This window comes from Tenrec ecaudatus, chromosome 7 (assembly GCF_050624435.1).
Source record: "Tenrec ecaudatus isolate mTenEca1 chromosome 7, mTenEca1.hap1, whole genome shotgun sequence".
NCBI lineage: Eukaryota > Metazoa > Chordata > Mammalia > Afrosoricida > Tenrecidae > Tenrec > Tenrec ecaudatus.
In genome coordinates, this window is record NC_134536.1 from 86,930,932 (window position 1) to 86,945,090 (window position 14,159).

The 14,159-nt window shown below is 37.8% G+C and overlaps 1 protein-coding gene across 3 annotated transcripts in view; it reads right to left on the bottom strand.

The window, feature by feature from the left end:
* The window catches only part of ORC3 (origin recognition complex subunit 3), a 90,196-nt gene that overhangs the window by 64,159 nt on the left and 11,878 nt on the right, over positions 1-14,159 (bottom strand). For 2 of the 3 annotated variants that reach the window (XM_075554791.1, XM_075554790.1), the window contains exons 2-4: positions 12,500-12,554; positions 2,536-2,633; positions 940-1,084 (exon numbers count right to left, since the gene is read on the bottom strand). In XM_075554791.1, coding sequence (XP_075410906.1) covers positions 940-1,084; positions 2,536-2,633; positions 12,500-12,554 — 298 coding nt within the window. The remainder of the gene's footprint in view (positions 1-939; positions 1,085-2,535; positions 2,634-12,499; positions 12,555-14,159) is intronic. The other variant, XM_075554792.1, reaches the window with a different exon arrangement.

A 14,159-nucleotide genomic window follows, 5' to 3' on the forward strand; every position in this document is an offset into this window, starting at 1 on the left:
AACATTAAAAGACACAGAAGTTTCTGATCTAAGAGTCCACTACAATAATTAACCTAGAATAAATACATAACAAATTGAAAGTAAAGTGGAGAGTATAATTGGAATCCATATAAATTCAAGTATTTTTTAAAGTAAGGAAAATTTTCTAATATTAAAGAAATAAAGTTGATTACCTTATAATACAAGTATATTATAAAGATAAAATAGGAATCATGGTTATTTAAGTGCCTAAGAAGTTTACAACCTGCAATCTCAAAGCAATTTATATCTAATTTTCCAAATCTTTCAAGGGAGTTAATGTTAATATAGTAAAATGATCCTGATACTATAAAACAAGTACCTAACCAAACCAAAACCACTGTCGTCAAGTCAATTCTGACTCTTATAGCAACTGTAGAGGACAAAGTAAAATTGCTCTGCAGGTTTCTGAGAATAAAACGTCAAGGGAGTAGAAATGTCTCGTTTTTCTCCCACAGAGCAGCTAGTGGTCTTGAACGGATGACCTTTCCATTAACAGCACAATGCATAACCACTATACCACCAGGGCTCTTAAAAACAATACAGGAGAATAAAATTAAAGTCACGGAGTAATTCTATAGAAGATCCATTATACTAAAACACTGGTGGTTTTTTATTCCAAAAACCAAATCTTATACATTTATAAATATATTTCCCTAACACTTTTCTGAAAATTAACCCAAAAGTGAGGACAGCACTTGCTAATTCTATATCAATTCCTTTAAATTTAGGTTGTGTGAGCAGTACTAAGAACTTTCATTGGTTTCGAAGACATCCAGATCACACCATACTTGGTTAAATTCTGTAAATCGGAATAAGTAACTCCTCACTATTCTCAACAACCCATAATATTAAAAAGCAAAATATGCACATGCATGGGTGCACACACACACAGACATTCTCTGTCATATACACACATACCTAGAACAAGAGCAGCAACTGGAATTTCTCGGAGTTTTATTTGACAGCTCCAGTCTCTTGAATTCTTCTGAAATCCAGAATGAGACTTTTGCAGAAATTCAGTTAGATTATCAAACAGGTTTTTATTTAATTCCTCTTGTAATTGCTACAAAGAAAACACCAAACTCTGTGAATAAGTAGTTAGCAGTATTGCAATGCATCTTTTCTGTTTTTGCAAACAAAATAGTCATAAATTTAATCCCAAGGATCACATGTACAATGCGTATTTTAAATGGATGAAATCAAAATGTTTTCTTGAGCTCTCCAGTGATTAGTGCTTAGGTCTCCAGTGATGGTTCTCTTATTAAGGAGCCTGTCTCATTTACTCACTTGTTTATGCAGTAAACATTTACGAACCACCCTACCAGTAAAAGACAGTCTCTAAAAAGTGGGGAAACTGAGCAAGAACACTTACAATTAAAATATAGTACACAGAGTACTATCATAATATAGAAACTGGAAAAAGGGTATCTAATGTACGTTGAGAAGATGATACACTTGAGTCACATCTTAAAGGGACAGTCAAACATTAGCAGGTTATTATAGATAAGGAAATGTAAAGTTCTACTACCTGAAAGGCTAGAAGTGTGGTCCACCCAGAGGTGCCTCAGAAGAAAGGCCAGGCAATCTTGTGAAAAGTCAGCCACTGAAAACCCTATGGTGTACAGTTCTATTCTGACACATGGAAGGGTGCCATAAATCAGAGTTGATTCGTGACAACTGGTTTGGATGAAGAAAAACCCCAAGATGGCAAAGGGTTATTTTGGCGGCGCTGTTGAGACCTTCCTGGAGACCAGGGGCTACAGCGGTGAGCAGCTGGAAAGTCTGTGAACCTGGCACGGAGTTACATCTGCCTGACAGGGGCCTTTCCTCATGTGGTACCAGAAGGATCATGGAAATCTAGATTAAGAATCAAAGGGGGCCTAAACTGAAACTATAAATTCAAATGAAGGATCACAAGAAATATATGAATAAGGAATAAAGAGCTAAATAAACAAATGTCCCCATCATTTTCCTGAAAATTAACTACAAAGAACAAAGCAAGAAAGAGTAAAAGGAAGTAGCAGAAAACTGGAAAGTATACACACATCCCTGCCAAAGGCACTGAAGAACAAAAGAAAACAAACTGTGTGTTGGCCACATAATGTAACTCTGCTCAATATACTGGCCCTGCAGCTAACAACTTGCTGGAGTGAGAAAAGCTTGAGCTGGAACATAGAGACTATAAAGTCAAGGAGTTTAGACATACCTAGAGTTCTTGTTTAACTTAATATTTCAGTAAGGTATGCCACCATTGAAAAGTGGTGAGAATATGTAAAACTCTCCTTGGCTTAGCAATTACCATTAAAAACATCTCTCCAAGTACTTGAAGTTATGTTTAATACTTGGGACATGAGGTGGCTTTTATTTGGTTTTGTTTAGGATATACAAATAATATAAGACCAACATTTCCTGTACTTCATCAATTATTCTTGTAAATTGGGGGAAAGGAAGAGGAGATGCATCAACAATGATATTTATGGTATTAATGTTAAGTTATTAAAAAAGAATTGTCACCTCGGTTTCAGATTTCATCTGTTGCCATATCAACTGATAAGTTTCAAATCTGAGCTTACTATCTTCAGACACACTCTTCCCTTTATTAAAATAGTCCTCTAAAAACAAAGAAAGAAATAATCAAGTTTAAATTTTTATTTTAATATGGTAAAAGTTAGAAAATCTCTAGACAAAGTAATATAATAAATGATAGGTTAAGAGTTTATATGCATAAAATATATGGTAAATAGATAATATCTATATCATTTCTTAAAAATATTGACTGTGAACTGGGTGAAACTTTACAGATCATCAACTGTACATCCAATAATTTATACAATTTTGTTTCACTGAAATTCCCTCCATGTGCCAACATTTATCCCAGTTTCCTGTTTCACTACCTCCTTCTTTTCTAACCCTCTGATACTTGCTTCTGGGTAAAAGCTGTCCTCTTGATCTTAAATGGCTGACTGTTCTACCACAGGGATGGGTTCAGTTTCAGATCTGAAGAGTCACTAAGGCCAGAGCCTTGGGAATTCCACCTGCTTCTATCCAACCACTAAGCCTGGTCTCTTTCTTGATTTTGAGTTCTGTGGCTTTCTTTTTCCACCCACTATTCAGGACCTTCTAATTTGACCCTTTTCATGGCAGTTGGTAATGGTACCCAGGCGCCATTGATTTGAAGTTAACATCAGTATCATCTTATCTAATATATATATATATTCCATTTACTATATTAATTGTATCTTTGAGATTTAACAAAAATGCTTTTAATTGATTTCTATCATTTTTTTTAACTTCTAGGAGGTTTTATTTAATGTTCTTGGTTTCAGGCATATTTGTTCTTATTCTATGACCTAGTACATATTAATTCTAATCATTTGCTTTGGAATCTATTAAGAATGATCACTCTTGCTATTATCATGTTTGACTGACACAGTTTAGCCTAGCCTTCTCTGTATTTTTCAGTGTTTTCCAAGTGGTCGGTCATTTGTCCAAAAATTATTTACTGTGATGATTTTTAAACTTCCAAATCATGACCCAATTTATCTAGACACAAACCAAAAATCATCACAGAAAAATGCCGACCCAAATAATATACTAGCAAATGATTATAAAGCTACCATAACCTACTAAATTGATTTCATGAGTTATATGTAGGTTATAACCTGCAGTTAGAAAATACAGGTTATAAAATACTGACATATTTCAGTCAGTATAGACACGAATAAGCTACCATTTCTCATTGATTGCAGATGCTCTGAAATACTCATACAAACCAGGAACTATTTTTGAACTTTTTCTTTTGCCCTCTTTAATTCAATTCCATTCTTTTATCAGTCCTTAACTGTTTTAAATCAATGTAGCTTTGAGTATACTTCAATAATGAAAAAATCCAGGTCTTCCCCATCACCACCAAATTTTATTTTTCAAAGAATTTTAAAGGTATTTTTTTCAAATTAATGTTACAATAATTTCCCCACATTCACAAAAATAGTTGAACTGATATTCCTAGATAAAATTACAGTTGTACAGGAATTTGGGCAGACATGACGTCTTTAAAAATCTTAAGAAATTCCCATCCAGAAACACAATGTATTCTCCTTTTAATAAATACATTTGTTCCTCATAATATTCTGCTTTCCTTTAATATTTCTTCCTCTTTACTGCTAAGTATGATATTGCATTAGCTGGAATGTTCACAGTATTATGTGATTGTGAAAGCATACATCTTGTTCCCAATTTTAGTATACGGCTGCTATTATTCTATCAGGTTTTAATGTTACTGACGTTTAACATGAAAATTTGATTTTTCTTTTAAAGGAGCTGTTTATCTAATGATAGTTGAGACAGAGTTTTGCTTTTCCCACAAATAATTAACTTTTATTTTAGCAAAAGCTTTAAAATAATGCAATTATATAGTAGAATTAATCATGGTAAAGTGGAAGACAGGGTATATAATAAGACAATGCAAACAAAAATGGAGCAAGTAATTTAATAGTACTTAGCTACAAAGCAGAATAACAAGGCAGTCCCACATAGAACAAAACCAGTTATTTTGTATTGTAAATTAATAAACTTAAGAGTAAAAAGTGAAAGTGATAACATTTTTAATGTGTTGAACAATGTATGCAAATACACAAGGAGAAAAACTGCTAGAAATCAGGAAACAATTGCAGAAGGATACTTTAACATTCTCAGGCAAAGCTGTTGGTAGGTGTGAACTGCCAACCTTTGGGGATAGAAAGCAAGTGCTTAACCACTGTGCTACTAGAGATCCTTATTTATACTTCATGTAGGTAAAAAATAGTAAGAACTGAAAAATAGGAGCGCTCACTGCTGTCAGGTGTCTTCCTGTTCTGCTCCTACTCAGAGTGGTTCCTTTCCTTGACCTGTGGGCACCACCTGGCATGCCAGTACCACTGCCTCTTCCTCCACTGCTCCCCAGTTCCTGCCAAGTGGTTCTCCAGACTATGCAGTTACCTTCACCAGTACTTTTGTCAGCTGTACTGTGGCGACTGTGTGTTGCTATTGCTATGAACTGGAAACGATTCTACCAGGATTTCAAATACCAGCAGGGTCACCTATGGTGGTCAGGTTTCAGTGCAGCTTCCAGACTCAGAAAGACTACACTTGGAAGATAGACCAGGTGGGATCTGGCAATGTGCTTCTAAAATAGCTGACCAATGAAAACCTTATGAATAGCAGTGGAACTTTGTCTGACATCGTGTTGGAAGATGAGCTCCCAATGTTAAAAGACACGCAACATTCAACTGGGAAAGAACTGCCCCCTCAAACTATAGGTAAGTTTAATGATGGGAATGGAGTAAGGCTTTCAGAACCTTCATTTTCTACTATGGCATGACTCAAAATGAGAAGAAACGGCCACAGACATCTATAAACAAGCAGAACATGAAATGTATAAAATTAGGAAAATTGGAATTTGTCAAAAATGAAGTCTAATCTCTACCAGAAAACACTCCTAAAGGCTAACAAACAGTCCTTGAACTAACTACAAGCTTTTTTTTGTTGTTGTGAGTTTTTTGTTTGTTTTGTTTGTCATTGGCTTTTTGTTGTTGTTGCTTTGTTTTCTTTTCCTGCTTGGTTTTGCTCTGTCTTGTTTTTGTGCATGCTATTATCTCCGCAGGTCTGTCTAACTAAGATAGGATGGATGAACAATCTGGAAGAGAAAACAACGGGACTGACAGTTTCAGGGGGACATGGGAGATGGGGAGGTGGGGGGGAAAGGAACTGGTGTTAACAAACTCAGGGACAAGGGCACAAGTGATCCAAATCGGTGTGAGGAGGGTGCAGGAGGCCTGGTAGGGTGTGATCAAGGGTAATGTAACCGAGAGGAATTACTGAAGCCCAAATGAAGGCTGAGCATGATAGTGGGACAAGAGGAAAGTCAAAGGAAATAGAGGAAAGAGCTAGGAGGCAAAGGGCATTTACAGAAGTCTAAATACAGGCATGTACATCTGTAAATTTATTTACATATGATGAGAAAATAGATCTATGTGCATATATTTATAGGTTTAGTATTAAGGTAGCAAATGGACATTGGGCCTCCACTCAAGTACAACCTCAATGCAAAAACACTTTGTTCTATTAAACTGGCATTCTACGCCACTCACCTTCCCGACATGATCGCTGAAGACAAAGTGGGTGAATAAGCAAATGTTGTGAAGGAAGCTGATGGAGCCCGGCTATCAAAAGACATAGCGTCTGGGGTCTTAAAGGTAAACAAGCGGCCATCTAGCTCAGAAGCAACAAAGTGCACATGGAAGAAGCACACCAGCCTGTGTGATCACAAGGTGCCAAAGGGATCAGTTATCAGGCATCAAAGAATAAAAAATCATATCATTGAGTGCTCATCTGCCTGATATGATCACTGAAGACAAATGGGTGCATAAGCAAATGTGGTGAAGAAAGCTGATGGAGCCCAGCTATCAAGAGATATAACGTCTGGGGTCTTAAAGGCTTGAAGGTAAACAAGTGGCCATTGAGCTCAGATGCAACAAAGCCCACATGGAGGAAGCACACCAGCCTGAGAGATCATGGAGGTGTCAAAGGGATCAGATATCAGGTATCAAAGAACAAAAAATTTCATTGTGAATGAGGGGGAGTGAGGATCCAAAGCCCATCTGTAGGCAACTGGACATCCCCTTACAGAAGGGTTGGGGGAGAAAAGAGCCAGTCAGGGTGCAGTGTAGCAACGATGAAACATACAACTTTCTTCTAGCTCCTAAATGCTTCTCACCCGCTCCATCGCCCCCCCCCCCCACCGCCATTATCATGATCCCAATTCTACCTTGCAAGTCTAGCTAGACACTGGTACAGATAGAAACTGGAAACACAGGGAATCCAAGATGGATGATCCCTTCAGGACCAGTGGTGAGATACTGGGAGGGTGGAGGGAGGGGAGGGTAGAAAGGGGGGTAACAAAGGAGGGTGGGGTAGAACAGGGATCTACACATAACCTCCTCCCTGGGGGACAGACTACAGAAAAGTGGGTTAAGGGAGATGTCGGACAGTGCGAGATATGACTAAATAATAATTTATAAATTATCAAGGGCTCATGAGGGAGGGGAGAGCGGGGAGGGAGGGGGAAAATGAGGAGCTGATGCCAGGGGCTTACATGGAGAGCAAATGTTTTGAGAATGATAAGGGCGATGAATGTACAAATGTGCTGTATGAGCCCCCAATAAAATGATTTTAAAGAGAGAAGAAAAAAATGAAGTCTAATATATACAAATATGCCTGATACAACTGATGTATGGATTGTTATAAGAGCTGTAAGAGCTGTAAATAAAATGATGTTTAAAATAAATAAAAGTCGAGGAAGAAGGAAAAAGTCTAATGTCTGAAACCTGGTATCCTATGCACTAGAGAATTGAAATGAACTGGTGTTGGCCATTCTCAGTCAGAGGAAAGCACGATATGCTACACCAGGAAAGACAAATTACAGCGGTCTGAAACTCACATGCAGTCAAAAGGAACAGTCTAAGATCTCTCCTTATATACGAAACTGCTGAAAACAGGGCAATATCCATGTCCAAAGGAAGAACAGCTACTCACTATTGTTCAAATGTACACACACCATTAATGCCAAAGACTAAGAAACTGAAAGCTTTTTTAGAAATTCTTGCAGCCTGAAATCAGTCTAACATGTGATCAGGATGCAGTGATAATTACTGGGTGATTACAATGCAAAAGTTGGGGGGGGATCAGTAGTTGGAAAATATGGTCTTGCTAAAATTTTGAAAGACCAATGAACTGTTTATTGGAAATAAACCGTGAACATAAATGTGGGCCTCACCAGATGGAATACCTAAGAATCAAATAAACTACATTTGTGCAGAGAAAATGGAGAAGCTCAATATAATCAGAATTAACTCAGGGATCAACTGGAAACAAACCATCAATTGCTCATATACAAGATCAAGTTGAAACTAAAGAAAATAAAAACGAGCTCATGAAAGCCAAAGAACAATCCAAGAACAGGCCACATGAAGTTAGAGGTCATTTCAGAAAAAGGGTTGACACAGTGAACTGACACTACCGAAGACCCGATTAGTTCTGAATGACATCAAGCATACATGCATGAAAAAAGAAAAAGGCAATTAAACGGAAGGAAGGAAAGAAGGAAGGAAAAGGACCAAAACAGACACCAGAAAAAGATATGGAAATTTGCTTGAAAGCGTGAAACCACTAAAGCGAAAGGAATAAATGAAGTGAAAGAGCTCAAGGGTTTCAAAGGGCAGCGCTTAAAGACAAAGTATTCAGATGAAATGAGCAAAACACGCATTGCCATCCACTGGCAATTCTGACTCAGAACGGCCATCTACAGGGCAGGGCAGATTTGTCCTTGTGGGTTTCCGAGACTGTAGCTCTTTCTTGGAGTAGGAAGCCTCATCTTTCTCCTAAGGAGCAGGTGGTGGTTTCAAACTGCTGACCCTGTATATTATCCACTATGAAACCAAAAGTTAACCCACTCAACATTTCTCAAGATGAAAGAAATGAAGAAAAATTTCAAGCCTTGAGTTGTAATACTGAAGGATTTTATAAGCAAAATAATGAATGACACAGAAAACATCAAAAATGAGATAGAATACATAGTTACTGTACCCAAAATAATTTGTCAACATTCAACCATCTCAGGAGAAAGCACATAATCAAGAACTACTGGTACTAAAGAAGGCCAAAGTAAACTCAAAGCATTTGGCAAGGCTTCAAGAAGTGATAAAATACCAATCAAAATGTTTCAACAAAGCAACACAGCGCTAGAAACACTAGTCCATGAAAAGAAATTTGAAGGACTGCCCAGTCTATCGGAAGACATCCATATTTCTGCCTAGTCCCAACAAAAGGTGAGCCAACAGGATGCAGAAATGATCTAATAGTATCATTAATACAGTACAAGTAAAATGTTGCTGAAGATAATTAAAAAATCATTGTAATGGACAAGGACCTGCCAAAAACTCAAAATGATTCAGAAAACACAAGGAATATCACAGCTGACAGATGGATCTTGGCTGAAAGCAGAGAATACCAGAAAGATATTTACTTGTGCTATTGACTGGGCAAAGAAATTCGATTGTGGAACATAGCAAATTCCAGATAACACTGTGAAGAATAGGAATTCAGAACATTTCACTGTGTGCAGAACCCGTACAGAGACCAAGCGGCAGCTGTTCATACAGAACGAGAGGCTGCTGTGAGGTCTAAATCAGGAAAGGAGCGCTTCAGGATTATGTCCCAGAAGCCTGACTATATGACAAGAATGCGGCATCAGAATAGGAGGAAGCCTCGCTAACAACCTGCAGGATGCCGGTGAAATAAACCTGTTCTCAGAAAGGGATGATCACCTGAAGCAGGAAGATCAAAGACCACAGCCTTCCACATGGATTACACCTCGACATGGATCAAAAATCCTGACTCTGTTCATTAGGCCAATAAGCAATAGCATGAGTAGAAAGAGAAAGGGCTAAAATTATAAAGGATTTTGTTTTTCAACACCCAGGGAAATCATAGTCAATAGTCAAACAATGTATTACATTAGGTAAATGTGCTGCAAAAGACTTCAAAGCACTGAAGAACAAGAAGGTCACTTTGAGGACGACAGTGCACCTGATCTGAGGCATTATTTCCTTTGTCTCCTATGTATTCAAAACTGGACAATGAACAAAGAAGACTGAAGAAGAACTGAGCCTTTAAATTCAGTGCTGGCAAAGAATACTGAATATATCTCGGATTACCAGAAGATACAAATCTATCTTGGAAGAAGTACAACTGAATATTCCTTAAAAGTGAGCCTATCAAGATTTGGGTTATTCTTTAGATATGTCATCGGCGGGGCTGATTCCCTACTGCAGTAACCTCATGCTTGATAAAGTAGAGGGTCAGTGAAAGAAAAAGACCCTCAATGAGATGTACTGGCACCGTGGGTTCAAACATGGCCGTGACTGTGAGGATGCTTTCATCATATTGTACTTGTAGGACCCAACTTGACAGATTTCAATAATTGCTGCAGCAGCAGTGACTATAGATAACGAAGAAGTTAGGGTTGCTAGTCTCTTCTTAGGTATACACCCAAGAGTCTTCAAGCCAGAGGTCCAGATGGTTGTAAAATGCAGAGTCACTTCCTACTTCTGCAGGCAATCAGTTTCAACAACTAAAGCCATAGAAGGCAAGTGCTAAAATCTGGATTATTTTACTCATTCTTGTTCTATCTTATAATCAGGTCAATTCCTTTAAGATTTTTGTATTATAACAACACCTATTGGTTTTAGAGTAACATAAATTTTTTTAAATGTAATGTACTTTTAAAGTTAAGTTTAAATTAGGTTTATGAGAGCTTTAAACAGATCCTACTTGTTAAATATAATCCTTAGCAAAACCTCATAAAGCAAGAGACAGTGAAAGTAAGATTACAGACCATGCATGGGCCCTGGAATCGGGCAGCTTGGGTTCAAATCGTGGTTCTACCACTTACTAGCACTACACCAGTAGAAAAGTTCTTTAAATACCTAAATGTATTTTAATGACATAAACAGAATATACCTAATCATTTTTTGAGGGAATTAAAAAAATCAACACACATAAGAGCTCAGAAAGGTGTCTGACATGTGGCAAACTCTCTGTAAACGTAAGTGACTTTATTAATTACAATTACATTGCTAATGGTATTCCCCTGTATGCTGTGTCGCCTACATGTATAGTGGAGTGTCTTGATTTTTATCTGCAATGAACTATTTCTAGTAAGTTTTGTAATTTCCAACATTAAAGAAATTTGCTCATATGTCAATCACTTAAAAATTGAGTAATTCATAATGTGGATTATTACCTTTCACTATTAAAAAAAGCATCATTGTTACCTTTCATTTGGGGAGTCCAGAGGAGGAAGAGCAAGGAAAAGAAAGCTTCAGCGTGCCGCGTATAATGGTGTAAACCACGGATATATTATTCAGCACACTAGTTTTCCCTGTTAATCAGAAACTCAATTCTTACTTTATGTCAGATTTCCTTTCCTCCACCCACAATGGACCACAAGTCCTTATCTAGCTAGTCTCAGACTGAAGAATTAACATTTGATCTGCAATTGTTTAATTATTAATGTGTACTATGACAACCTAGGCAAATCTATATATTTAAGCTATTTTTAATTTCTCTAGACAAACAATAATATAGTGTTTTTCTTTCTTAAGTCAAAGTTAGTACAAGGCTACGTTTAATTCTTCATAGTTTTTACATTAATTTCCATAGTGCTGATCAGACTACAAACGCAGTCAGTCAGTCCATGGGGAGCTTTTAAGAACACCAATGTATAGGCCCAACTTCTTGATATCTTTATTCAATTGGCCTGAGTTGGGATCTAGGCACTACTGTATCTTTTTGAACTCCTCAGATTGAAATCAGAATGTCCATGGACTGTCTTGCAGACCTTACCAGCAGGAACAATTAGGTGAAAGATACAGGGTGGCGCTCTGTATTACTTCTTCTAATTGCATGAAAATCTATCATTATTTGAAAAGTAAGTTATAAAAAAGTTCCCGAAGTGACCTCAATGTACATTTGGGATCGCAAACACTGCAATAAATACTTTCTGATCTGTTTGAAGAAGTGAAATCTTTTCTTTCTTCTAATAACAATTTTATTGAGGTATATTTCATAGATAATTAAACAGCTATTTTAACAGCTCAGTATGTCCTGACAAAGTACACATTCATGCAATCAACACCTCAATGAAGAACCACCTCATTACTTCAAAATGTTCCCTCAAGTTCCACAGGGCTTCAAAGCTTAGTCATGACTGATGAAGCACAACTGGAACTGACCAGAATTTGTAAAACTGGATATATCAGAACAATGAATCAAACTGTTCAACACTTGGCTAGGAATGCAATCTCCCCTTTGGAAAACAGGGTGGTCCGTGCACTGCAACAGCCGAGTGAGAGCCAACAGAGCTCTGCTCAGAGATGAGGTCGCGCACGCCACAGTGAATGCGGAGGTCTCTCGGCAGGCGCTCTTAGCAATAACCCTGTCGCCCACAGCCGGCTTCCAAATCGCCCGTTCCGCAGCTTCGACCCAGACTTTTTCTTGCTATAATTATTGTTCAACTTCATTCAAAATTTGGATCTCTCCCAATTTTGCTGGGTTGACTGTTAACTAATTAGTTTTTCTGTCAATTTCCCCCAACTTACTCCACATCTGCTTTTTAGACAATCTTTTTAAAAGAAGTAACATCCTTTGAAGAAAACTTCACTTTCCAGCTTGCCTTCTAAACGTATATTTGTTCATTAGAACAGAATCCTGGGCTCTACATTTACCCCTTTAATCTAGGCCTCAGAACATCACTGCTACATAAAACATGGTAAACCACGCTTAAACAAGATAATTAGGAAATTCAATTTAGAATTAGTTCTTAATGTTTAGGAAGATTTAGGAGAGGAAAGCTAGCAAATGTAATATTGTTACTCCTTACCTACTGGCACAGAGATCTTTCTCCTCTTAAAATTTGGCTTAAACACAAAGCAGCCCTTTAAAAAAGAAAGAAAAGCATATCAAGTATAAGTAGTCAAAGATCAAGTAAATCTGTTTAACCAAATCTTAATGATCAGTAGATTAATATTCTTAAAAATTGCATCTCTTCAGTCTGTGCTATAGGAGAATTCTTAAGATACAAGAGACTCTCCATTTCTTTCTTCCTTTTTGATTTTGTACTTAGGTCCTCATCTAAAAAGCAGATGAAGAAAATAACTGCTGGTAAAATATAAAGCCAGTAATATTTTATTTTCATAAAGCTTAAGAGGAAAAATACATTAAGACTATACACTAAAAGATCATGTAAAAACAATCGTAATGTTCTCCCCTATTTCAATAGAATTTTAATTAAATGCAGAGATCTAAAACTTTGACAGGAAAGAAATAATGTTGGTTATTACTTGGCCTTACATGCACTTAGGGCGGCGCTGATGATGCAGTGGTTACGCATGGGGCTGCTAACCCCAAGGTCAGCACTGTGGAACCACCAGCTGCTCCTCTGGGGAAAGATGGGGCTTTCTACTCCATTAAGAGTTACAGTCTCCAAGAGCTGGAAACCCAGGGAATCCACGACAGGTAAGCCCCTCAGGACCAATAATGAGAGGAGCAATACCAGGAGGGGAAGGGAAAGGTGGGGGGAGAAAAAGGGGAACCGATCACAATAATCTACATGTAACCCCTTCCCAGGGGACAAACAACAGAAAAGTGGGTGAAGGGAGATATCGGACAGTGTAAGACATGGGAAAAAATTTATAAATTATCAAGAGTTCATGAGGGAGAAAGGGAGGGAGAGGGAGGAAATGAGGTGATACCAAGTAGAAAGAAAATGTTTTGAAAATGATGACGTCAACATATGTACAAATGTGCTTGACACAATGGACTGTGATATGGATTGTGATAAGAGCTGTACACAGACCCCAATACAGTAATTTTTAAGTGAAGGGGAAATACATGTGTATCGAGCCGCTGGTGAATCCTGACCATTGACAGGCGTGTGAACAGCTTGGCTAGCACGCAAAGTGCATCAGGAAGTGAGTGCGTGTACATGCGGTTAGGCTAAAATTTAACGCCTTATTATCATTTGATCTCCCTCGAGATCCATTGTAAATTTGTTCCTAGTTTTTAATATTTTCAGCTTTCTTTTCAATGGAGTCCTTTATCTGTTTACTTTGTTATTGCTAGTTTTGCTTTTGTTTACTTTGGTAATGTTTATCGGTATATGAAATCCAGGATAGTTAAAGCTGGAGACAGTAAATGGGCTGTTTGCATATGTGCATGTCTTTATCTAGACCTCTATAAATGCCCTTTGCCTCGCAGCTCTTTCCTCTATTTCCCTTGACTTTCCTCCTGTCTCACTATCATGCTCAGTCCCCACCAGGGTTTCAGCAATTCTTCTTGGTTATATTACCCTTAATCATACCCTACTAGGCCCCCCACACCCTCCTCATCACCAATTTGGATCACTTGTTCCCTTGTCCCTGGGTTTCTTAACACCACTACCTTTCCCTCCACAACTCCCAGGAACTATCGGTCCTGTTGTTTTCTCCTCCAGATTGTTCATCCAGCCTATCTTATTTAGACAGACCTGCGGAGATAATTTA